Source organism: Pyxicephalus adspersus, chromosome 5, assembly GCF_032062135.1.
Source record: "Pyxicephalus adspersus chromosome 5, UCB_Pads_2.0, whole genome shotgun sequence".
NCBI lineage: Eukaryota > Metazoa > Chordata > Amphibia > Anura > Pyxicephalidae > Pyxicephalus > Pyxicephalus adspersus.
Genome location: NC_092862.1, coordinates 89,959,273 through 89,986,156, shown reverse-complemented (window position 1 = coordinate 89,986,156; position 26,884 = coordinate 89,959,273). Strand labels below are relative to the sequence as shown.

General features: G+C 36.9%; 1 protein-coding gene across 1 annotated transcript in view; it reads left to right on the top strand.

The window, feature by feature from the left end:
- The first annotated feature begins 1,283 nt into the window (after window positions 1-1,283).
- The window catches only part of RAMP3 (receptor activity modifying protein 3), a 245,929-nt gene continuing 220,328 nt past the window's right edge, over window positions 1,284-26,884 (top strand). Inside the window, exon 1 of the mRNA XM_072412083.1 lies at window positions 1,284-1,869. Coding sequence (XP_072268184.1) covers window positions 1,818-1,869 — 52 coding nt within the window. The 5' untranslated portion in view covers window positions 1,284-1,817. The remainder of the gene's footprint in view (window positions 1,870-26,884) is intronic.

Sequence of the window (26,884 nt, the reverse complement as noted above, 5' to 3'; positions counted from 1 at the left end):
TGTTATTCGTCCCTCTCCTTAGGCACGTTGTCTTGGCATCACCTTTGACTCTGCCCTCCCATTTACCCCCATTTTCAAAACATTTGCATGTCCTGTAACTTTCATCTACGCAACATCTCCAAATGTTGTGTAGATGAAAATATCTATCTCTGCCCCTACCTGTCCTCAGAGACCACAAAACTCCTTGTACACACTCTTATAATCTCTCGTCTGGACTACTGTAACCTCCTCCTCTCTGGTATTCCACTAACCCGACTCTCATCTCTACAATCTATTATGAATGCTGCCACCAGACTCATCCATCCTTGCTACCACTCCTCTTACGCGGCATCTCTTTGCAGTTCTCCACACTTGCTTCCATTTCACCTTAGAATTAAATTCAAGCTCCTGTGCTTTGCCTTCAAATCCCTCCACAGTTCTTGTCCCACTTACATTTCTGAACTTGTAAAAAAATACTCCCCCAGCCCCTCTCTTCGCTCCTCTGATGACCTACAACTGACTTCCTCACTCATAACCTCATCACTGCAAGGACTACATGACTTTTCTAGAGCTGCCCTAACTCTCCTGAACAGTCTTCCCCGTCCAATACAGCTTGCTCCTACTTTCTGCTCATTTAAAAGAGCACTCAAAACCCATTTTTCAAACTTGCCTACCTGTCTTCTTCTGTCTTTTGAAATCGTCACTAGTTCCCACTATTACATATCTTCCATCCTATTGTGTGTTGATTCCCCCACCTACTGGATTGTAAGCTCTTTGGGGCAGGGTCCTCTCCTCCAGTGCCACTGTTTTTATACGTTTGCATTTGGAACCCATATTCAATGTACAGCGCTGCGTAATATGTTGGCGCTATATACATCCTGTTTATTAATAATAATAATAATAATAATAATAATATTAATACTATTGCAGGTTGTGTTAGACATAACAATAATTGTAGAAATAATAATAATTCATCTTAGTAAATCAGTGTCTGTTGTCAAATTGCTTTGCATAAAATAGGTGAATTATTACATAATTATTATTATTAACAGAAATGTGTTATTATGTAGCATAACTGTTTAATAAGTGTGAGAAGATACATGTATGTTCAATATCAGTGCAAAATGTACTAATATTTAAAATATTATTTTATAAATTACAATTACATTCGGTGTATGGATGGGTAAAATGTTACAGCGTAACTATACAGCAATACATGTCGTCTTTATGCTGGTGATGCTGGGCTGAGGAAGGAAGGAGGTGTGTCAAAGGGGTGGCGAGCACAGACAAGGGACTTCTCTCAAGGCTGCTACATGCTGTTAATGTTCATTGTAACAGCAGCCATAGAATATCAGCAGCAGCTTATTTTACCATTGTAGCCAAGTTCTTAGTTCAAAAAGACAATAGAACACTGAAAACAAGAGGAAAGGAATCAGTAACCAGACAAATCTACGTCGTAGATATCGTGGCTGATCTATACAGAGCTGCTATCAAATATTTCAAATCACAATAAATTCAAGACGGAAATACAAGTACTTGCATTTTATTAAATCAAGTCAATTGCCTGTAGCGTGGAAAAATTTGTGCTCTTATTTTAAATAGCTATTTTTAGCATCAATTTGATGTTAACTGGAGTTTGACTGAAGCTAAGGGAATATCAGAGCTGAACTGTAATATTTGCCTTCATCTTCTTGGTTAATGTTGTTTTACTGAGAATGAAGTTTATTCTTGTGATGTGAATTGTACTTTCCCATGAAGCCTTCCGTCCTATGAACCCATGGTCACTTGTCTCAGATGTTTTAAACCTTTTGAATTGACTATTATTACAGCTGGTCGGAATGGATAAACATGTCTTGTCTCTTTTACAACTTTTCTTGTCTGTGGTTTGTGGTAAGTAACATGATTGTATGTCAGAAGAATGCTAGACATTTATTGTGTTTAAGAACCCTTATCTTTTCTCATGTCAAACTTGTAAAGAAAAGCCACTGAATAGGTAGTCTTATATAAAAGGAGGGCTTCAATGATAACATATTAGCTTTAACAATGCATTGTAATGTTTATGTTCCAAAGTAATGCCATTTAAAATTGAAACCAGGTTATGTATTGTGATATTGAAATAGAGGATGTGTACTATAGATGCTAATATAAATAAACAGAACATGTTCCTTACTGATAGCATTGTTAGACAAGGACAGGATGATGAGATATGGTGGTGACCTGGAGTTGAGTCTTGCAGCAAGTTATATTGTGTTTTGGAAAGATAAGATTTGTTTATAAAGTGGCATTATGCTGAAAACACTATGGAAGTGATCTGGCAATTCAAATGATAGAAAACTGTGATTTTTTTGCTGAAAAGTAATTCATGATTATCAAATGTACAACTGATAAGGTCACACACTGGAAATATAAAGCTATGGGAATTTTTTATTCACGATTTTACGATAAAAGTTTGCCACTTTTGGCACTATTAGCAGTCAAGCTAAAGAAATTCATTAGAAATTTCACTTTACCTGCAAACAAATACCAGTAATTAGTTTGTGTGTTTTGAATGTTTTTTGTACAGAATGAATTCAGCAGATTTATGTCTTTGTTGCTAAATATAGTTTTATTGTGCTTGGTTGATTGAAGGGGCTTCCCATTTTCACAAAAGGAAGTTGTATAATGCATACAATGCTCAACATTTGTTGGCGTCCTACTGATGAGGAGAAAGCCAACCCAATACCTACTTTGGAAACTCAGTAAATTCAGGATCCAGTGACATAAATTTTGTTTGAAAACATTGTAGGCAAATTGGAAAACCCCATCATTACCAAAAATAACCAGATGTTCCTTCACATTAAGAAAGGAATTTAGCCTGTTCACTTACCAAGATGAATTATTACCTTGTAAGGGATAATTCACTTAGCTGAATAAATGTGAATATGTGAAAATGTTAAAATGCACTTTGCAAAGAATAACCACCTATAGTGAAATCTTTATTTTTTTACCCTGCACAGTTGGGCAGTTGAAATCAGCAGAGCATCATCACATTTACTAAATTAAGTGAAATTCCTTGCAAAAGGATAATTTGTTTTTGCTATGTATGTGAACATTTATTCCTTTAGTAAATCAACTAAATTTTGGGGGAAAAAAAGTTGAATTAGCCTATGGTACATATACATTAAAGTCAAAATAGTAGATCAGTTTCCAATATAGGAATTGATGTATTAGAGTGATCCATTTCTTTTTTGTTATATATTTACTTTTTTGTTATATGGTGACCCTAAAACACATCTTCTGGTAATGGGGTAATCCATTTAAGCGAGAACTATTTGCTTCAGGGAATGACACAACAAACTGTCCGTTTGTCTCTCAGCACTGTTCTGGAGGATTTCACATCAAGTTTTGTGGCAAGATCCTAAAATTTTGGATTTCATATCACTTTTCATTTTATTGACAATGGCAACTAGCGCAAACAGAGAGGGTGACCCCCTCTATTTGTACTTTTGTGGATTTAAGTAGGGATAGAAAAACCTGAAACCTTCTGCAATAAACTTTGATTGAATTAGATCATAGGAATAATTTAAATAGTAACAAATCCTCAAATTGCCAAGATGGAGGCATAGGAAAAAGAGAGGAAGCTGGAGCTAGCAGCTTTGTGGATATGTGAACATCACTGGCTCAGTATTTCCACAAATCTGGCAGAGCAATGTTAGAGCCCACTTACGATCCAGAACTCTATATCAGGAATATCACAGCATTTTCTTTTCTTCTGTCAACAATAAAAACAGGACAGAGGTTCTAAATCTATCTATCCAAAGCTATCTAAAAGCTAAAAAGAAATGTTTTGGTTAAATAAATAATTAAATTAAAACTAATAGTACCAAAACTGTTTTCATAACCACCAATCAAAATCAAACCTACTTGCAATGAAATACCTCTGAATATTTCATTAAATCTACATACAACTTCTATCCAGGGAAAAATAAAGAAATGGTCTCTAATGGGAAAACTCACTAAAATATTATAAAATGAAGCTGAATAATTTACATAGGGATCTCATATATCTTTCACTCTCTGTCCTCTGTAACCCAGTGTCCAGTCTATTATCATTGCTTCCTCTACATTTTGTCACTCTCTAAATTGTTTCCATTTTTCTCATTTTAATGTATAAGTGATAGTAGTGAGGATTTTTTACACAACAGAATATACCCTAGATTAATTTTAACATGATTAAACAAATGAGATGAATTTCATTTCTGGTATGAAAGCACTAGGGATCGCTATAGAAATTGTATGTTGTTTTATGTATTCTTTCTGAAGCATATGTTTCACAAAATTGCACAGAATTTTTATTTTTCATTCTATAAAGAAATGTTTAATGCCATAACTGAATTTGATCTTGCTGTTAGGTAGTTGTTTCATTATCTAGAGTAAAGCAATGTACTTAGGAGGTACTAGATACCAGAAGTTTATAAACAACCTTATAGATATTAGGTGTGTTAGAGGAAAACTGCAGTTGGCACAGCAGGTAACACATTTGCATGCATTTGTCAGCTCTTTCAAAAGCAAAGCCAAAAGTGACCTTCTGCTTTCTAAAACCGCATTGTGGTTTGCATGCACAAAATTGTTTCCTACTGCTCCCATTAACTTGAATAGAAGAGATTGGGACCACGGTTGAGCCTGTGGAAGAACACTGCAGTTCACCATGTGTCTGAAATTGCCCTTTTTTAGCAAATGTTTTTGTAATGTTTACTTTCATGCTTATTTAAATCAAACCTAATATAAGTAATAGTTATCAGGCAATTTAGTCCAGTGCAAGGCACTTACAAGAGAAGACCCAGGCCACGAAGACCCAGGCCACGAAGCAGAAACATGTTGGAATTTATGTATCTTACTCCATAAGTTAGATAGCAAAGTAGATTTATTGTCATATCGGGCTCCTCGGGGCAGTGTCCTCACCTCCTTCTGTGTCACTGTCTGTATCTGTCTGTCATTTGCAACCCCTATTTCATGTACAGCGCTGCGTAATATGCTTGCGCTATAAATTCTGGTTATTATTAATATTAATGTTAATAATATACATAACAACACTATTGGGTGGCAACTACATATGTACTGTTAAAATTGTTTAAAAAAAGTCTCCCAAGTTGCACACATTACTGCTCAGAACACCTTATTTTTTACACTGATGCAGATGATGCAATTATAATAAATGTATTATATTAGGAATAAATATTGTTTTAAAACATAAAGAATCCATATCCCTTGGATGAACAGGGTTAGTATGGCTAGGGAGCACTAGATTATACCAGGCCTGTAGAAGACAAGCTACCTTATATACTTGTTGGCAGGATTCCAGAACATACAGGACAATGCCTAAAAGGCCATTTCCTATGACAATAAAACCCATTCCTGTCTAACTTTTCCAGTAATATGTGCCATCTTAAGATAGCATGACAACAGTTAGCTTAACTGCTTCATCAGCCATATCAGTTAAAGCATGTACCATCTTAAAAACTTAGCATACCCACAGAATTGTTCCACATTTCTAAATGTCTCCTACAATAACATCTTTGTTTAAGCTGTTCTGCCATTGTGTTTTTGTGTTTGCTGCCTCAGAATATGTTTTAATGAATGGGAGAATGTGAATGAAACGGATAAGCCCTACTGTAAATAGCCTACAAGTTTTGCAGGCAAAATTAAGGATGACAGACTTCAATGAAGTAAACCTATAATCAAGTTACTTTACCTGACCATTACATAAAACATGTTTTGAGCAAAAGAAACTGGAGACACAATTTGTAGAGGTGCCAGTGAAAACATAGTTTTGTTTCAGGGACATAAAGTCAATTCAGCTGGAATTTTCTGGTTTTACACACTGGTTTTACTTTTGAATTTGAAATCTCAAAAATAGATGCACACACCTGTCTCTTTCAACAGCTCACTGTTAGACACTTGTTCAGCGGAATGTTCAGCCCCATGCTCCAGTGGCAGTGTGCATGGGTGTCTCATCATGTGAAGGGATTAGCCAGTGCAAGGCACTTACAGGAGAAGACCCAGGCCACAAAGCCTTGGTACCAGAACCAGTGCTAAACTAGCTTTGTAAATTAAACCCATATTTTAAAACGCATTTAATTCAGTTCACTAATCTAACCAGTATATACATCTTTGTAAAAAAAAAGAATGACAACTGAATACAAAAAGCATATAAAGTCAAAGTCACATGGATAAAATACAGATTGTTATCCCTTTTATTAATGCTCTGTGAATGAAGCCTATAGTTTTAAGAACAAATGTGCAATATCATTTGCTCAGTTATTACTTTTTCCCAGTTGGAGCTGCACTTGACAGCACTTACTAGCACTGATTGGGTGAAAAGAATGGTACTTTATCATCTGTTTTCCAGACACAATGTTAAAAACAGCAGGCATTCAATCTCATTCTGGTAAAATGTATACAGGAAGATATAAGTTTCTGTTAGGGAATAGGGATGAAGGGTGAGGACTCCCTCTGCTTTTTATCATTATTATTGTATTGTAATATTATAGCAATGATTTCAAAAAATATTTAGCCAGCTGAAAAAAAAAAAAAATATAGAGCCATGTTTATAAAATAAGGGGAGCTAATCTTTGCTTATAATATTGATATAACATTTTTTTCATATATGGAAACACTGTAATGCAACATTGCATTAAAATGGCAAAGTTCATGATATAATTACGTACATGCAAATTCAAAACTACATACAAATTTTAGTAAGGTAAATGCCAAAAAAACACTTTTGCAATGTGTTAGTGTGTTTTAGGGCACTAATGCAACTCCCACGCACATGTGTTGTAGCTCACACTCATATGGTAAGGCACTAATCTTCATGTCCTTTCTTGTGCGTTGGCAGCCCTGTATGTGGCACCAGTACACACACAGTGGTCCTTGATAGACTAATAAAAACAAAATGACCTTACCTGCCTGACGGCATTTTTTTTTAAAATATATTAACTTGTCAAGGTTTCATTCCTGCCAACTCATCTTCTTCCTTCTCCTTCCTTCCTTTTATCTGGTTTTGATCTTTGGCCATCATGATTGGCCAGGCTGGAATAACGTAACTCCCACACAGGGAGATGCTTTCAAGTTGTCCAGTTTAACAAATCATCCAATTATGTGTAAGCAAAACCAATTTCTTGTTTTTATTTTACTGTTGAATAATAGGGTATTTCTATTTACACTGTTCCACCTTTTCAACTAAGCTAAGTGAACAAACTTTTCCTGTTGTTTCATCACAACATTTCTCCATTATTGGTTTATAGTGTTTGAAACTTCTTTTTTGAAGATACAAACTATCTTTGTTGTTACCAGCACCCTTGTTTGCACATTATACAGGAAGAATTTTTTTTTTATATTTGAACAATAGCAAAGATGTAGCACCAGCAGGGAATTTATTGTTGATGTTGATTAAAAAAAGTTTTATTATGGCCTATATCTGCAGTCATGCCAAATATGTATCTATTAGAAAGGTGCTAAAGGGTTTGTAAAAGAGCGCCTGAAATTGGTTCATGGTATTTTGTTGGTCAGGTTATCGTGTACTATGGGAAAACAAAGACCCCAGGTTTTAATGCTTTCATATTTTATAAAAAAATTAATACAAATTTTAACCTGTCACAATCCATATTAAAGAAATCTATCACTTCCTGTCCTAATGACCCTATGTCACTAGAATAGGAAATGAGGGGAAATCAATTTAATGATGACAGCAAAGAAAAGCATAAGATAGGTTTAAACCCTTCCCCATTCTGTCTAAAACTAACATGAACTGTTTTCCCTGGCATTGGGCTTTAATAAAGACATATTTCATACATTTTCTTTTCATATTTAACTGTGTGTGGGTGTTTTACTTTTTTATATCAAACCAATAAATGTTGGTTTAAAACTTAAAAGTGTATAAAAATCATACTCATGGTGTCCTTTAGCATAGCAACATTTTATTACTGCTTCTTTTCTTTAAACAAGAATGCAGATGATGTTCAATATTTTCAAGATAAAGTAATTGTTCAAAAATCCCTGGACCCAGATATATGAAAGGATATGAGGTTTAGTGAAAAGTAAACTTCTCTATCTTTGTACAAGGAAATTGAAAGCAATATTAGGAAGCTTTCAGCAGGGTAACTATTTTAAAGAAAATACAAGTTAAACTACAAGGGAGAACAATAAATATACATATAAAGAAGAAATGAAGTGGAATATGAATTTTAGAAACTAAAAGGCTCAATTCCCTATAACTAATAAGGTCATCATTTGCTAGTGAGATTATTTTCTACAGTGAGAACCAAAAAGAGCTGCAAATCACACCCACAAGGCTGGTTTAACAATCATTGTGGCAAAGCTATTTTTATATTTTATGAAACAAATTATTACACTGGGGAACAATTTTGAACACATTTTTTAACTAAAATAGGTATGCTGATTCTGAAAGTGCAGTTAGTTTTCTTTTATCACGTCAGGTTTTTTCTCTACCACTTATATTATTGCGATTACTGTAGCGTGGATTTTGTATATTCATTTACACGCAAGACAGTGTGGTCAGAGGTTGTGCGCTGCTCTATGTAGCGAATAGGCAAAATTTATTGTTCTACTTACACACGTATTTCCTTTCCTTCAGATCATGTCTGGCTCTGGTGTTTCTCGTCGTAAGTGACCTAAACAGCCCTGATTAAATTTGTTATATCTGTGGCAGTTTCACCATTCCCAGTCAAAGGGCAAACATCAGCACATTTGTAGAGCAAGCCTATTTGGCATATTTCAAAGGTAAACTTGGTATTCAAGATAAGTCTTGGGCCCCTCATACGTGTGCAAACAGTGTGTCGAGGGTTTAAAGATGTGAACAAAGGGAACACGTGATGAGATGCCATTTGATATACTTATAGTTTGACGAGAGCAAGGAGATCATTTCAGTGACTTTTTTATAGTGAAAACTTCAGGAAATAAAAAGAAAAATAATTGTAACATAGAATATCCTAGTCTACTATTGGCTATACGCTCAGTGGCTCATTCAGATGAAATCCCAGTGCTGGTTTTCGTTACACTACCCTCTTCTTAAAAACATGATTAGGCTGCAATACCTAAAGCTAGCAAAGTACTTTCTTGTATTAAAAGAGGAATAGACTGCAGAGATCGAGACATAATCCTGTCCCTGTACAAAGCATTGGTCAGATCACATCTGGAATATGCAGTCCAGTTTTGGGCACAAGTTCACAAAAAGAACATTGGGGAATTGGAGAGAGTGCAGAGAAGGGCATCTAAACTAATAAAAGGAATGGAGGAAATCAGCTATGAGGAGAGATTAGCTGAACTGAATCTATTCTCCCTTGAGAAGAGACGTTTAAGAGGGGATATGATCACCCTGTATAAATATAAAAATGGTCCATATGGAAAACTCTCTTTCCCATTATTCACTTTGGGATCATTACAAAGAACAAGAGGGCACTATTTGTGTCCTGAGGAAAAGAAGTTTAAGCTCCGGATAAGGAAGGGATTCTTTACTGTAAGATCTGTGCAAAATGTGGAATCGGCTCCTTCAGGAAGTAGTTTCAGCAACTACTATAGATTGCTTTAAGGAAAAGGTAGATGCCTTTCTAGAAGCACAGACTATAATTGGGTAATAAGGCTTTAAAGTAAAAAAAAGACAGTGACTGTTGATCCAGGGAACATCTGATTGCCTCAAGGAGTTAGGAAGGAATTTTTTCCCCCTGTTAAAGCAAATTGTACCAAGGTTTTTTTTGCATTCCTCTGGACCAACTATGTCCTAAAGGGTTTTATATCTGGGATATGTTTATTTCCCTAGTGGTTGAACTTGATGGACTTATGTCTTTTTTCAACCTAACCTACTATGTAAATAAGTTACTATGGTTATGGTGATGAACTAGGTAACAACAATGATAAAGAGTTAAAAACTGAAGAGGACTCTGTTCGTAAGGGATTTCATCAGCATAAGTTGCATGATTAGGTATGTGATTTGAGACTATCGAAGAAGGCTTCAGAACTCCTAGCATCAAGACTGCATGAGAAAAACTTACTTGAAAAAGGAACAAAGGAATTGTACTTTCAAACCAGAGAAATTGCATTTCTGCAGTACTTAAGAACTGACAGTGGCTTTGTATATTGGCATAACATACATGGTTTAATGGAGGAATTGGGAATTCCAATCTTTAACTCAACTGAATGACAACTATTCATCGATAGGTCAAATCAGAGCTTAAAATGTATTCTCCTTCACAAAAGCAATATATTTGAGTCAGTCCCAATTGGCCATTCAGTTTCTCGTTGTGAAGTATATGCAGACATAAAGAGAGTTGTTGCAATATCACCAACACAATTGGGTCATCTGTGTTGACCTTAAAATGGTATGCCTCCTTCTTGGTCAGCAACACGGATACATCAAGTATCCCTGTTATCTGTGCATGTGGGACAGCAGAGCTCGTGAGCGGCATTGGGGAGGAAGGAATAGGCCTCCAAGATCTGCCCTAAAACCAGGTGATCCAAACATTCTACATGAGCCAGTTGTTGATAGAAAGAATATTATATTCCGCCTCTGCACATGAAACTGGGTCTGATGAAGCAGTTCGTTAAAGCTTTGCTAACTGAAGGAGACAGTTTCAAGTACTTCATTTTGGCTTTTCCTAGCCTGTCATTTTTAAAAAATAAAGGCCGGTGTGTTTGATGGTCCACAAATTGGCAGCTCATCAAAGATGAACATTTCATCAGGACAATGTCAGAAGTCGAAAAGAATGCTTGGTTATCATTCAAAGCCATTGTCAAGAACTTTCTTGGAAACACACAAGCAAATAATTACAAAAAAATTGTCCAGAAACTTTTGGAGAGCTACAAAATGCTTGGTTGCAATATGAGCATCAAGATGCATTGTTTGCATAGCCATCTTTCTAACTTGCCGGAAAACCTTGGTGCAGTCAGTGATGAGCAAGGTGAACGAGTCCACCAGGATTTGAAGTTCATGGAAGGATCAGGGTGGATGGGATGTACATATGATAGCTCACTATTGTTGGAGCATCCGTCTGGATTGTCCTAACACTGAACACTCCAGGAAAAGCTTATAGCATAAATTTTTACCTTAACCGATTACCCGATTAGCTTTCAAATGTTTTACTGTAAAAAAAAATGTCATAGAGTAACAACAAATCCTTTGTATGAACAAAAGAAATTTGAAATAACCAGTACATTCAATTTATTTCATTATTTTTTCATTGTATGTAAAATTTGTAGGTTTTTTTGACAAAAACGGAGGGTATCGTAAAAACTGGATGTGATGTGTAAGATCTAACTCAACAAAAAATGTGTTCCCCAGTGTTATTTATAGTATTATTAAAGCACTGACATATCACACGGAGCATAGTTCTATTCATATTAGTGCCTGGTTCCCAAAGGAGCTTACAATCAAATTTTAGAATAAAGTTAGAATAATTAAAGCAAATAAATTTATCAGCATGTTTGTGAAGGTTCCCATTATCCAAGTCAGTGTGTAGCTATATTACTATCAACTTGTATTTATATAGCACCGACATATTATGCAGAGGGCCTCACAATCAAATGTTCCCACCTAATTATATGTAGTTTATCAGTAAAGTGATATGTGATTAATTAGTCTAAGGACAATTTTCAGTTAGTTAAATTATTTGCATGTTTTAGGAATGTGGGAAAAAACCCATATTGGAGTCTGGAGTAAACCCAAGCAAACATGGTAGGAATATACAAATTCCATGCAGATAGTGTCCTGGGTGAGATATAAACCTGGGACAGCCATGATGCTTGGATCCCTTGAGGCAAGACGGCTAGCCAGTGAGCAAACTGTGCTGCCCCAGTGGTAGTTAGTCACATTCAGCTGGACTTTTCGTGTAATGTAGGAGATTTTAAAGCTTTTCAAGCCACTTCATCAGTATATACCAAAGAACTTCATTGATCAATATAACAAACCTAAAGGGAACAAATAGGAAAAGTTCACTGTCTTTTGACTTCCTAATATATTTAAGTTTATTGAGGAATTTTTAGATCTTTGGTTTGATCATTTAAAAGTGGCAATGTTAGTGAATCATTAGTAATCATTTTGGGTGACAGTTTAGTAACAATTTCTGTACAGATGGGCTGTCCGACTCTCTGCCAAGCAGCCTGTTCTTACTAATAGAGAGGGAGGAGAGGAATACCGCAAAAATTAAACATCCAAAAAACTGATGTTGTGTAACACCAGGCAATTTTTCCTGATAATAAAAATGCACACAGGGGGACTAATTATTGAGCAAAATAATGCATGAAATGCTTTTAATATCTGATTGCTGGACACCATTTTTTTCATTTTAAACATCTTAGCTACACGTTACAGGCTTTTAGTGGACGATTAAAAAACTGACCCAACTTTGCTTCAGGTTCAGTCCATGCCCCTTAAATATTGTTATGTAATCATGATAAACCAAGATATACATGTGGTTGCCTGCACATAGACATTGGGTAAATGAATGTAAGTTTAAAAAAACTGAACATAACCTAGTACTGGAAGATATTAGGTTTTCTCTGTGATTTGGTGCCCAAAACAACCCCAACCCTTGGTCTAAGAATACACAGGTGCACCCTGTCTATGGGCTCAAAATATCCTTAGCCATTCTGATGAATCAGTCTTTAATACCTATTTAATTCTGCTTGCTGCAGAATTTTCTGCTGGCAGTTACAAGCATGGATGAAACTACAGTCCGTTGCTCCGTCAGATAAAAATTTAACCCCCTCCCACCAGTCTTATACACCTATTTAGATTGATGTTAGAAATGTCAAAACGTAAATTTTAAGGGCTTGTTCAAAGGTGTTAAAGTTAGCAGCAAACCTAATGAGATGTCACAGGCAACAGAGATGTTTGAAAGCTGGAAATGTATTTTCATGAAAAAGTCTTTATTTCATTTCACTAAGAGAAATCTTGGAGCCATGGCAGATGGTTATGAGAGTGGAAGTCATAGGCAGGTAATTGGAGGAGCGGAGAGGGTAGATAGGGGTGTATTTATGTATTTGGTCAGAAATGCAAAATAGACAGGAGTAATAGGGTGATTTAAAGGCAAATCACAATAACCTAAATGTGATTCTGAGGTGAAATGAAAGGCAATGCAAGGCCCCTTTTATACTTGTGCTTAAAACTCAAAGGGTTGGCAATTCCTGGACACATAGCAAACCACTGTGGGTTGCATGGGCAAAAGCAACTCACCACAGATGTGTGCAGCAGTGTGCACAAAATAGTTTTCAACTGCTTTTATTTACTTAAATGGGAGCAGTTGGGACTTTGCCCAAGCCTGCCAAAGACTGCTGCGGTCAGAAATGGCCCTAAAGATTTGCAGACCAAAGCAACAAATGAAGAGTAGTGGGAAGGACAGATTCATTTGGCTGTACCAATTGTAATACATTGTGGAGGCAAGAGTCTAGTTATTGGAATACCAAATAGGAGGATGTTGCAGTAGTTAAGGTGAAAATTATTGAGAGCCTTACCAGGAGTTTGATGGGTTTTGGTAATAGAAAAGGGAGTATTTAGGAGTTGCACATGTGGAAGTGGCAGGAGATGTTCTGCATGTGGAGAGTAAAAGATAGTTTAAAGGTGATAACAAAAAAGTGTGTATGGGGAAAGGGGGATTATTTAATCAGAGGTAGGCAAATCAGGGATGGACAGTTACATTTGTATTGTCATCTGCATACAAATGGTAGTGTTGAAAGGAGGATGTGGATTGTACCATGAATTATGAAATAGGTAATACTGTTCACTGTATTCAATACATTAAAGTTCATTTATAAAAAAAAAAAAAAAAACATTTGTACCTGACCTCTTTTTCATGGCCTTTTCCTTTAATGCTAAAAATAAATAGGTGGTGCTCTATTTAATGTGTTGTGCCCAAGTCAGTTCACTGATGTGTAGGACAGACCCTATTTTCCAAGTCTTCATGTGAAACTTTTCACTATATAATTAATATTGCTCTCAACCTAATGTAGTTTGAGTGTTAAAGATATAGTAGATCTGAAATAAACCTTTAAGATGCCTAATAATTTAGGTAAATAATTTTGTTTTTTAACAAACATTACATTTTTAGGACTAATAGAAAGTAAATTTCACAAAGAAATTCAGAAGCTTCAGAAAAGAATGTTATTCAGCAGAATCATCAATATAGTTACCTACTGTTAAGCAATGGTTGTATTGCCCCAGGCAGTTGTAAATAAGCTGGTTACTGCCCAATAATCTCTTATAGTGCACATGGCTCACTACATTATTATTAATAATCAGTTGGCAGGTGTAATTAACCAAAAAAAAAAAACATACACTCATTTGCATAAACATATATGTCTTAACTGGATATTATGAGTTAATTTGGTAAAATAACATAAAGGGTTATGTAAACTGAAATGATTGCTATAACCAAGACAGACTTGTTCAGTTTTTTTAAATAAATGCATTCTCCTGTGCTAAGTTCAGCAATGAGCAATAAGTCAACTGCCAGTCAGAAATCAAATTTCATTAGTCTAACTAAACTATTGTGTAATTGGTTATTGCCAGTTACTTATCACATATACAGAATAGTAAAAAAGAAAAGCAAGAACTGGTGGAATAATGTTTCATAAAATCCAAACATATGCACACTATTTAAATCAGTGTTTCTCAACTGGGGTTCCTTGAGCAATGAGCAGCTTGTTATTCCCAGGTTAGTTTCATGGATACCAATTATCTTTTTGACTATTTGTAGGATGAAATTCCTCCCACTGGCCAGCAATGAAGGAGGCATTCCTACTTCCTACTGACCACTAATGCCGGCCGTGGTAAAGAGGGAAGGGAGCCACAGCAAGAGGAGGCTCAAGAGCTGCATGCGGCTCCAAAGCTCCGGTGGCTCCGGCTCCGGTAGTTTGTTCGGGTCTAATCCCAGCCAGCAACCCGTGGCTCTGGAGTCGCGCGTTGCGGGCCAGATCGGCCAGGGGGCATTAGGCTAGAACAAACTACCCGCTAGGCAGTATCTGGCCTAAAGGGTGGAGTTTGCCGACCTCTGGATTTAGAGGGTAAGGAGCAAAACTAGCTATGGAGACAAAAAAATATTTCTGTAAACATTGAGAATGATTTACTCCACAGAGGTCAGTAGAGGCTTGTTTTAAAGCCTATATAAACCTAAAATAAGTCAGCTGTAAAATGACTGAACCATGTAAAATTTATTTTACCTATGATGTGCAAATCTGCATCTTTATCTGATTTTATAGCGCAAAGTTTCTTGAAAGGCATCACAAGCCATTCTATGGGTCAAGCAATAATCAGTCTATCCTAAGCTTAGGATATAAAGCTGTAAAATACTATAGAACTACATATTACTCAGAAATTGTGTCACCTACACATTACACACACTAAAAACACATTCTTCAATGTATGAATAAAAGGTTAAAGCATACATTTAGGTATTTAGGTCAGCAATTATAGACCTTTATACAAAAGCAATATACACAAAAGTATCGTGTGTAGCCGGCATTAGATGCAGATATGGACAGCACTGACATTGATGGTAATGGTTAAAAAAATGCTACATCTTTTTTCATGGTAATTGGATGACTAAAAACTCTAAAGCCCTAAATTGGTTTCAAAAACATGTTGTTCTTGTTGTGTGTGACAGTGCCACCATTCAATATTCTCACTTAAATAAAGGTGTATGAACTCTGGATGGACTGTAGGATCACTGCTCTTGGCTTTTTTATTACAAAACAATAAAAATATTGAAGTCATACAGACTGCATCTTTAACACTTGCATAAGCTGATAACACTTCTTCTCCTTGAAGGAAGGTTGGAAAAATTGAGGTACTTAGGGTAGGAAGTAGAGGAGAATATATTCCCCTAAAGACACACTATATTGGCATGTAGGGTGGCGTAGTAATTAAAGGCCATCCTGCGCTTGTTGGGGGAATTGAGCCCTTGCACATTATGGGATACAAAAACTAGGTCAGAGTTAGCCATTCAAAAAGGGATGAGCCCATTACAGCCTAAATAGTAGTACATGGTTAAAGACATTGTTTGAACCTTCAATAAAAAACATGGTACCAACATGAAAAAGAATGGGGGAGGGGAGGCAGCAGGGTACTGGGGTAGAACGATGGGGTTTAGACAAGACAAAGAGGGGGAACAACAGAACTAAAGATAGAGCATAACAGGTAATTCAACCAAGAAACTTTATCCTGGGGGGTCAGTAACTATAACCGCCCACGTATTGCCAAAAGATAGACAATGCGCAAGTCTGCAGGGGGTTACAGAGTAGAGATGTAGGGGGGGGGGGGGAATAATGGAACTGGGTGGGGATGGAGGGTAGTAAGGTCAAAAAGCTTGATTAGGGGGTGATATTCTGTGGTAAAGTCATAAGAAGTATTTAATACCTTCAATGTTGAAAAGTGTTGTTTGTAAAAGCATTTCTATAGCCAGCAAGGATGCTACTGGTTCTCAAGTGACCTCATTCCAGTCCAGTTGGGATGCCGTGTCTTTAAGCCCTGAGTGAGCCTGAGTCCTATTTTCTGTACCCTTTCCCACATGCCTTGCAGGCATGGGGAATGCTGCTGGTCTAGAAACAGTGAATAGATGGTGGCGGTAACAGGTGTTTCCAGCATATTCTTCCTTCGAGGTGGAGACGGAATAGGAACGATGATCCTGTAGAAAGATCAACTTGAAAGGATAACCCCATTTTTTACCCCAAGATTGTAAAGTGTTGAGAAGTTTTTATTGCCCTTGTTTCTGCAAGGTCTCAGGCTCCAAATCTGCAAATATTTGGTAGGTATACAATTGGAAGCTAAGTTCCTTCTTGTTCCAGATGGCCTGCATGAATGCTTCCATGGTATGAAAGAAGATGAACTTACTAATACATCCTGTGGTGGACCATTTGGCTCTTTTGGACCCCAGGGCGTGATGGAAGCCTTTCCAGGGCTAATTAGGCAAGAGCTCTTGCAATAGTGCTGTCACATGGGATGTAAGATCTTCTGCATGTTCTGGTAGACTGTGAATTCTAACATTGCGGGGAGCAGTTTTCTAAGTTCTAAAGTCTGTTTATGGCTACTGTACAAGGGCCTCAATGTCGCGGTCATGGAAATCCACTACGGTGATCACATTGTCTGTTTTGTGTTCTAGGTTGTTTATATGAGAGCCCAGATCCCTGATCTGACGTGAGAGTCTGGTAGCAAGTTTAGTCATGGCTGCTGCCCATTCAGTGTGTAGAAGTAGCCTAAATTTAGCAAGGAGGTCTGAATCCCTGTCTGTACTAACCCCTAGTCTTAAGGAGCCCTGTCTTAAGATGCTTGGGAGGCCGGATTGTCCAGAGACTCTGGAAGTGAGAACGGACACAGGGGATTCTCTTCCAAGTGCTGCGTGGTTGCCATCCCGTCGGCGTGGAAAAGCCTGGCGATTTTTGTCCAGGACCTCTGCTCCATTAATTTTTTTATTTCCTTTTGCATCTCCATGCCATAAAGTTAAGGAAAATCTTTCCAGGAGAACACAGGCAGAACATAATATGGTAACCTAAAAGGGGTTTTAACCCTTTTCCACTGTTTCAAAAATAAAAGAATAGGCTATACATACTGTACATTGTTTTTTTTTGTTTTTTTTGTTAGTTTTTGATTTTTGTTGTCAATCAGTTTTATTGAGTTTTCAGTAAAAAGAAATAAACAAACATACATAGCAAACGTTATACCATAAAACACAGATATCTTAATTACCCGAAACGGCAATGGATCAGTATAAACATAAAGTGCACAACCTTAACATAGCATATACTCTGACAATAATAGTAGTAAACCGTCAAAGCCCTCATGGTACAGAAAAAGATAAATCAACGCAAATATACAAACAATAACTGAAATACTCATAAAGGCACATAGTATAAACGATCCTCTAACAAGTTTTAGCCGCCTATATTAATTTATATTCATGTAAATATCTTTTAACAAAGAACAATAATATTAAGACAAAGCAAAACAAAACAAAAACAATGCAGCTCATAAGGGGAAGGGTTGGGAAGGGAAAGAAAGAATATACACCACACGAGGTTGGAGGAAACATAAAAAGACCCTCAATACAAAGAGAGTACCCTAATATACGTACAGGCCCATTAGGATAAGTACATCTGGAGTCGAGGAGATTCTTTAAACCAATCCCATTCCATTCTGTCATCATCTTCCGCCACCAGCATTTCCATATGGCGGATTTTTTCAAGTTCGGATACCCAGTCCGCTATAGAGGGAGCAACAGGTTGCCTCCACAATCTCGGAAAAAGGACCCTAGCTGCGGCAAGAAAATGGCGTAGGGCACCTCTTTTAGTACTTTTAAGCGAGCCCGGGATCATAGATAAAAGAGCCACATTAGGGGTGTTGGGTATGGTAGAACCGTAGCAGTCATTAAAGACCTGAATAATCCTACACCAAAAACGAGATAACGTTGAGCATTCCCACCAAATATGAAGCATTGTCCCCCTATGCAACAGGCATCGCCAACAGCGTTCCGAGTTTGTGGGAGATATTCTATGCATATCCACAGGACAATAATACCATCTAGACAAAATTTTATAGTTAACCTCCTGGGCTTTACACGTCAATGCCAGCTTGTGTGTGAGGGTAAACGATATTTCCCAGTCATCTGCAGTTTTGAGGCCAGTCAATTCCCTCTCCCAATATCTGGTGTATATAGGGGCTATAGACTCAGGATTTTGTGTGAGTAGCTCGTATAGCCTTGAGACAATATGGGGGGGGGGGCGGGCGAACAGGTGAGCGAACAAGCTGCTCAAATTGCGTCAAATTTCTGTGTAATAAGGATGGATCAGGAAAAGAAGCTACAAAAGACATTAACTGTCTGTACGAAAGCCAGGATAGCAGCTTACTTCTGTGTGGAAGTGCTAGGGAGGATAAAGGGGGGACCCGCCCGTTATGAACTATATCCTTAAGGTGACGGTGTTCGGAGGCGGACCAAGATAAAAATTTGGCAGCCCTCATTGCCGGTGGAAATGCTGGGTTATCGAACAGTGGTGTCATGGGCCCCGGACTCGTAGACAATTTGCCCGATCTAAAGAAGTTTTTGATTTTTTGGATTTTTGAACCGATAAATTCAGTATCTCAGCAAAGCAGCAGTAAGTGGTACCCTAAGTGTAGAGTATTGATGATGTTCAGATTTTTTACTTACTACAATATGCATTCAGAAAAGAATTGCAGTAAGTCGGGCTAATTTGTTGGTGGAAACATTTCAATAGTTTTCACACTAGAGTTTTAGGATGTTACTCCAGAAATGTTTTTCATGAAATAGCCCCCAGCCATTAAAAAAAAGCATCTCTTGCAAATCTTTTATCCTCTTTAGTACTGTCCCCAGCAGTAATTATTTTTGGCACTAGACGGCTGCATTCTTTCAAGTAGAATGGCACCCCAAATCTTTTAGCAGACTCTTTCTATCATTACCTAATGCCCAGTGCTTAAAATATCAAACAGCAAAGATGGAGGGGTGGTTTAAAAATTTAGCAAAGAGTATGGGTGTTGGTGGGTAAGAGGAGTGTAGAATTAGGATCCTTAAAATATGGGTTTTGCAGATTTAAAAAAAAAATGGTAAGAGGAAATGAAAGTGATGAAAATTTTGTTCCTAAATGAGGGAAGTGATCCTGTATTATCATTTCCTCTCTCCTGCTGTTTTTAGTCACTACTAAATACAATTGTTAATCAAATGATAAAGCAAGACAAGGAAAATTTGTTCTGTGCAATAATACGCGTATGCCCTTCTTGTTAAATTGACTTCATGTGTAGAAACCATTCAACCACTGAGCTATGCAGGCAAAGAAGGTCAAATCAGAAGTCATAAACAATGCTGCTCATATGCCTGCACAATGGCTTGGAACCTATTTTAAAACAACTTCAATTGACAAATTTACAGTTATGCAAGTATGCATTTTATATCTTTAGTTTTCAAGGATTTGCATAAAACATTAGTACTGCTTTAATCATATTGTGTTACATTTTTAATGAAGGCAGTTGGATCTTTATTACCTATTTTAGGTTGATCTTTGCAATGTTAACTAGGCATAGCTTAAGCGTTAGTGGATTTTTTCCACTTTTGCATTTAATTGCCTTCTTTATTTTGATTTTACCATATGATCAAGTAAGTTTTTGTGTAAGATACTCCAGAAGTATGGCTTCTAATTGCATGATGTGATTATATCCTGGTTGATTGTATTACTGAGTGTAAGTTTTTTTCAGTTTATCATTGCCTTGATTTATAATGATCTATGCCACTCTATCCACCATTTGCTAATAAAATGGGTCTGTTGAGAAATATAATTATTGCAGCTTTAGTAACATTTATTATGTATTGAATGTTAGTAATATAAATATAATATTTGGGTTGGGGTCCTGGGTTGTGGGCAGGCTCTTAATGTCCTCCTAAACAATGTAGAACTGCTGGTCCTCCATTGTAAAAATGATGTCAGAAAGCTGTGAATTGGAAAATAGAGGACTGGTTGCATATTTGACGAGGGCCCACAACAAGGGCATTTTATTGAGTTCAGCTGGAGTTCAGCTTTGAAATTTTTTTGTAAACATTTCCTTTCTAAGATTTTTATTTGTATCCCTGCTGGGAAGATTTGTCCTCAAAATTTGTCTGGTGACCATTGCAAATAGAACAGATGAGCTTTTATGTAATCTTTCATTAGGATGTGAAATTCAAAATGTTATTGTTCCCTGCAGAAAAGGAGATGGGTGGAATTTTTTAGCATGGACATCTGTTCTGGTGACAACAATGTTTTCGCAATTTTGGAAATGTTTCAATACAATTCCTATTCTTGGCACAGAAAATGTAGTTAAGTCTCCCTAATTGGGAACAGCAACAAATCTTTCACTAACAACCCAGTGCTTGCTAATTTTACATTTGAGATAAATAATGAAACATATGAATGACTGTTATTGGGATAGCATATATTTATCAGTTTTAGAAAATATCCTTGTATATTAGAAAATATCCTTTTGTTGTTCGGATTTGATATCAACACATGGCAAGAAATGACAATCCAATATATAGTTAACATATTTCTATTAAGAACTTCTACATGCTAAATAAGATGTTCATAATTACATATTTCATAATTAGATTAATACAGTTTAGTCTAATCTCCACACAGGATCTCAGGAGGACAGTCAGAGTGGAAATCGGGTCCTTGGTCAACTCTCTCACTAAGGCTTTTCTCTTTTAATCAAATTTACAAAATTTTATGACATTTTATTATTATTATTATTATTATTATTATTAATAATAAACAGGATTTATATCGCACCAACATATTACGCAGCGCTGTACATTAAATAGGTATTTTAAAGTTTTAACTTTTATCATATGTGCATGAGTGTGCCAATTTATTATCTCAATTCATTTGATGTGGAATTTTCCTTATCAATAAACTATTGTTAAATAATGTAAAGCAAGGCTTTTCTCATTATATACCCTACTAACCCTTTTTCTCTATTCATATGAATTTTGTTTACATACAAATGTCCCAAAACAAACACAAAGTACATTCTCCAACATAGAATGTTTTAGAAAATGTCAGATTCACTTTTTTTTAAATAGCCCCTTGTGTAGCCCAAAGTCCCAGTCTTAATATTCTTGGCCTGTCCTTTTATTTTCTAGCCTTTAGTTTTTCTTTAGTTAATCTATATTGAGACTTACTATCACATGTGGGCATTACCTAGGGTGGTCCTGCCCAGGAACTCCCACTTCTCCAGAGTAATGTCTATAAAGGAATTTTGATATTTGAATGACTACTTCTAAGAGCCTACTGCGTGCATTAGACCTGGAGGTTGCCTTCAAAAAGAAGTAGTGGAGAAGAGTGCTGTGGTGTTTTCAGGAAGTTATGTGCAACATCCTGACAACCCCTCCCTCAGCTGTGATAAGTCTTTGTTGTATGAAGAAGCACAGAGACCCTGTGATGACTTCATTGATTTTAATATAATGAAGGTGTAGCCCTGTTATGGTCATGTAAATGACCCTCACAAAGCAGGCTATGGCGCTAACCTGTAGATAACAGAGAGGATCCTGGGCCTTCGCTATGTGGAAGAGTGAGGATACTATTAAAGTTGGCAGTGCCTTCACCCAGGACAGGGTCTCTGTTAGCAGAGGGGCTCCCTGTTAGCACTGCAGGTCGTGCCGGCGCCGCTGCTCCTAATCGCAGGCATGGGCGCCGGGTTCTATCTCTCAGGTAACACTACCTATGTTCCATATCAGTGTTTCCTCCATGCTGAGACTTGCTCTGTTTGTGAGCTGGCGTGGGTGTGTCTCTGAGGTAACACACACACGCCCTCTGTTTTCCACAGCCTATGGCTGATGTCCTGCAGGGATTTAAAGGCACCTCCTATTACAGGAAGTTGCCTGAGCAATCTCTGGCTTACCAGCATTACCCTGTGTTTAGTGATTTATCTGACTGCTTTCCTGTGTACCGGACCTTGCTACGTTTTTGGACCTTGCTTGTTTGCTGCCTGACCCTGACCTCGGACTACGCTTTTGGACCTTGCTTGTTTGCTGCCTGACCCTGATCTCGGACTACGTTTTTGGACTCTGCTTGTCTGCACCCTGGTCTTGACTCCTGTGGTCAGCTGCCACTGGCCTGGGAATTGTTCTGGAGTGGCACCTGGTAGCTACCCCGCAGCCCAAGCCTATCCTCACCATCAGAGGCTCTAGTGAAGACCGGGTGGCTGCTTAGTTATGCCCCTCTAGAGTTTACCTGGCCAGCGGCACAGTGGGTCCACACCTTCGTTCATAACACTCCCTTCCTGGGACAATAACCAGAATTAATAACAGTAATAATAAACAGCACCTGAGGAACCACTACACCCAGCATACAACATAAACCACTGCAGCTAAATGAACACAGAGGTTGGAGTATTTGTAATCTTTATATCTCAAAACAGTAATAACAATATTTACAATCCATAAACATCAATGAGTACACACATATCAAGCACATAGCAGAGGCCTGAGGAGAATTGTGCACAGATATACCCGGGTATATATACAGTCTATAACCACAAATATCTCCAGTTATGATCAGTATCAGGATGAGTTGCAGAGGCCACTGGAGTTGATTGTAGCAAAGATGTCCTGATGAGATGATCCTGAAAACAGCAGCAAGGAGATCCTCCAACTGACAATTGGGCTGTGTATGCTGTGATCCTAGATTTGGCAAAGGCAAAGTCTCTGGAGTTCAGGAACAATCTATCTTCACTACCACTTAGACCCTAGCAATCACACTAATCTCCCACCGCAACCAGACCTCTGTTACCTATGGACCTTTGGATGCCTAACCTATGCTAGATGTAACTAGACTGAGGGTGCAGATCAGCAAAGATAACTGAAAGGGCAGAACAGATATAAATTTGTGTATGTAGCTGATACACTGACAGTAGGGATTTCCCAAAGTGATCTCTGATAACAGATATTACATATACCCCATTAATACAGGGGGTATTATTATTTAATACTGCACTACACACAGACATGGCAGTCAGTGGGTTCTGGAAGGGATGCAGGCACCTACCCTGGATGAGCACATGTTCTCATCTCTGTCCCTGTACTTCCTGCATTTCCTAAGTGATCTCTGATGGGGTTTCTAAGGCCACTATCATGGGCAGAAAACACTTCAACAACTTTATTTGCAATTTACAAATTTACAACTCAGCAAGCAGATAGAAAAAGAAAGTCCCCTACAAAGACATAATTGTTTTTATTTAAAAATAATGTAATTATTATGCATGTGAATGGAAGGAAAGGAACCATGAAAGACAAAATATAAACATATAAACTTTATATGTTAACATTATTTATTGGAATATTTAAATATATTTATAAACAAGATTATACCACTGCAAAATCAAATGTCCTATATTCCCTTTTACTATCAAAAGTTTTTAAAATTTGACATTTTATAACTAATATAGTTACAAATATATTAAGAACCAAACCACCTTTTCTATCTCAACTTTGCATTTTTTCCTTGGTCAAGAAGTGCAAGGGGCAACAATACAGAAGGTAAGGAATTCAGTTTTGGTCAAAATGTCAGAAAGCATGCCATACAACTGGGAAGTCTTACCCAAAACATCAATGTCATTATTACCTGATAACACTCAAGGCTGAAACATTGAAGGTCTTAAGTCTAGCATTTGTTTTTTTTTACCAAGAAACAAAGTGCTTAGTTGAAGCATCGTTGCATTAACAATGAGGAAGGGAATGCTAAGGGGAGATTGCTCTGTTCAATAAAAGTGATTACGCACTAGTGAGCAGAATAAAATTAGAAATTATTTTGTTTAAGTCAGTTCAGTACATAAGGTATTCTGATTAGTTGATGCAGGTTATATACCACACTTAAAGTTAGCAATGAAGACCTATTTATTGAGTAAGGCCAATTGTGTATGTCTTTTGATGCTGTTTTAAGAATGTGACCAAAATGTTATAAAAGCAATCAAATACATTCCCTGTTTCATTAACATATATAGTAAAACTATTCTAGAAATATGTTTACACATATCATGCTTTATGTTTCCACATGTTCCATGTTGCCATCCAATTCTCATACATTATATTGCAAATTAAAGTATTTCCCTGGGGCAAAGGTATATTTTATTCTGAGAAAAACACATGCAAGGAGAGTGCAAACAGTTATATAAAAAATGATGTAATGTAAATGGTAGCAAAGGCTGTTCAGCTGTGTTTCTTTACTGAAATCCTTTCTCATACCTAGGTGTGTAGCAAAGTCTGTTTAAATATTCGCATGGTCACCAAACCAATCTTATACATAAAAACAATGGCCCAAGACCTAAAAGTCAACAACTAACATCTACAGTTAATGGACCTGGTTTATCAAGCAAGTGCATGAAAGCTCGCTGCGCGTATATATGCGCCGATATACAAGGCGTATTTCCACAAAGTCAGAGACGGAGACGAGTCTTAGTACACATTACTTGCCAGCTGCATTCCTGCTTTGATTAACCACCTGGGCGTTACACTGAGGTCTAGATTTCTATTCCAAAAGCGTTACAGTTTTTCATTAAATTTTTTTTTTTAAATTGTAGACCTGTAACTTACAGAAATATGTCCGAACAAGGGTTCTAGTAGATATCATGAATATAAAAAATGTTTGAAACACACAATCATGTAAAAAAAAAAAATACTTTTAATAAAATTAAATAAAAGACACAAAAAATCAGCTTAAACAAGAATACATAAATAAATGAAAAATACTGAAAATGCGATAATTCGGTATACTGTATAGTAATATATTTTTCAAAAACACCTCCCTAGTGTCCGTCACATACCTATAGACAAAACCACATAAATATATTTTCTGGATTGGATTGGATTTGGATTGGATACAGGACTTTGTATTCAATCCAATACAAAATGAGAACAAAATTCAAACTCTCATTCTGTATTGGATTGAATACAAACTCCTGTATCCAATCCAATACAAAATGAGAGTTTGAATTTACCAATTACATACTTTGTCTTTATTTTTAATTATTTTGTATTGGATTGGATACAGGAGTTTGTATTCAATCCAATACAAAATGTGTTTGAATGAGTTTCAGTTTGAATTTCCCGCACACGCGCCGATGTCATCGTACGCGCCGACGTACACGCACCGAGGGAGAAGAAGCCGGCCGGTCGGCTTCTTCCCGGAGAGGACACCCGACGCTGGAGGACGACGCTGGAACACGAGTGATGGACGATCGCAGCGGGACCAGGTAAGTGATCGATAAACCCAAACTTTTCTCACTGTATTTTCATACAGTGAGAAACGTTCGGGTTTATCGATAATTGTAACTTTTTGAAGCCCGTACCAAGGTCGGGCTTAACGGTCGGGTGGTTAAAATGAGCAAAAAGGGTCGAGAATACACCAATTAAGGCAATTAGTTTGCAGCTGCGCGATTCAGGGGGATCTGTTAAGCTCTGTCAATGGTGAGGTCATAGCAATTAATTAGTTCACACCTGCTCCCTGTTCTGTGCGCATCTACAATCCATTACAGGTCAATTTGAATCTTTAATGCTTTTTTTTTTTACTTTTTTTTTTGGTAAGTGCTACAATATACTTATTCACAAAAGTGATTCATTTATTGTTACATTTGTTGCACTGTTTTGATACTTTTTGGTTTGCTTGCAACACTGCAAAATAATTTAGATCAAGCTGTAAATATACTAATTAGCACTTTATAATATGTCATCACACAATAGTGTGTCAAAAAATGACACCAAGTATTTGCAATCTGCTTCAAATTTCATTCTAGTTTGGCTTTTGAGAAATCAAATATTTGCAAAAAGGATTGTTGCCAAAGATGTTATAATACATGTATAAAGGGGCATTTAGTGATTTCACTTGTGACTTGCTTGTGTATGTCAAAATACATTTAAATGCATATAATCACATATGCATTTTCATTATTACTATTTTAACTGGACTGGTTTGGGGGGTGGGGGGGGGTTGTTAGGTAAGTTTGCTTGGATGGTATGCATTGATGTGACTTTGTGATCCTCATTATTGTTAGTTTCATCTTTTGCTGCAATGTTTTTGTGCCTGATTTGTAATGACATTTTTTGTTGTTTAGCAATATTTTGTCATTTTTTTCACAAATATTGAGTACAAGTGTGTGAATAGTTTCCACTCCAAACTGCTACTTGAACCCCCTTGTTGCTTTTGTCCCATTCTCCCATGTGTCCCAAGTCACATTGTCACATATTGGTATTTCAATGTATTACATACATATTCCTTTTATGAATAAACTGTCATGGTTTTTATTTCTTTGTTTTTTTTTTTATTTTTTTAGTCTGACATTTGTGCTCATGTTGATTTGCTGCCACACAACTCCTCTGTTCATTTG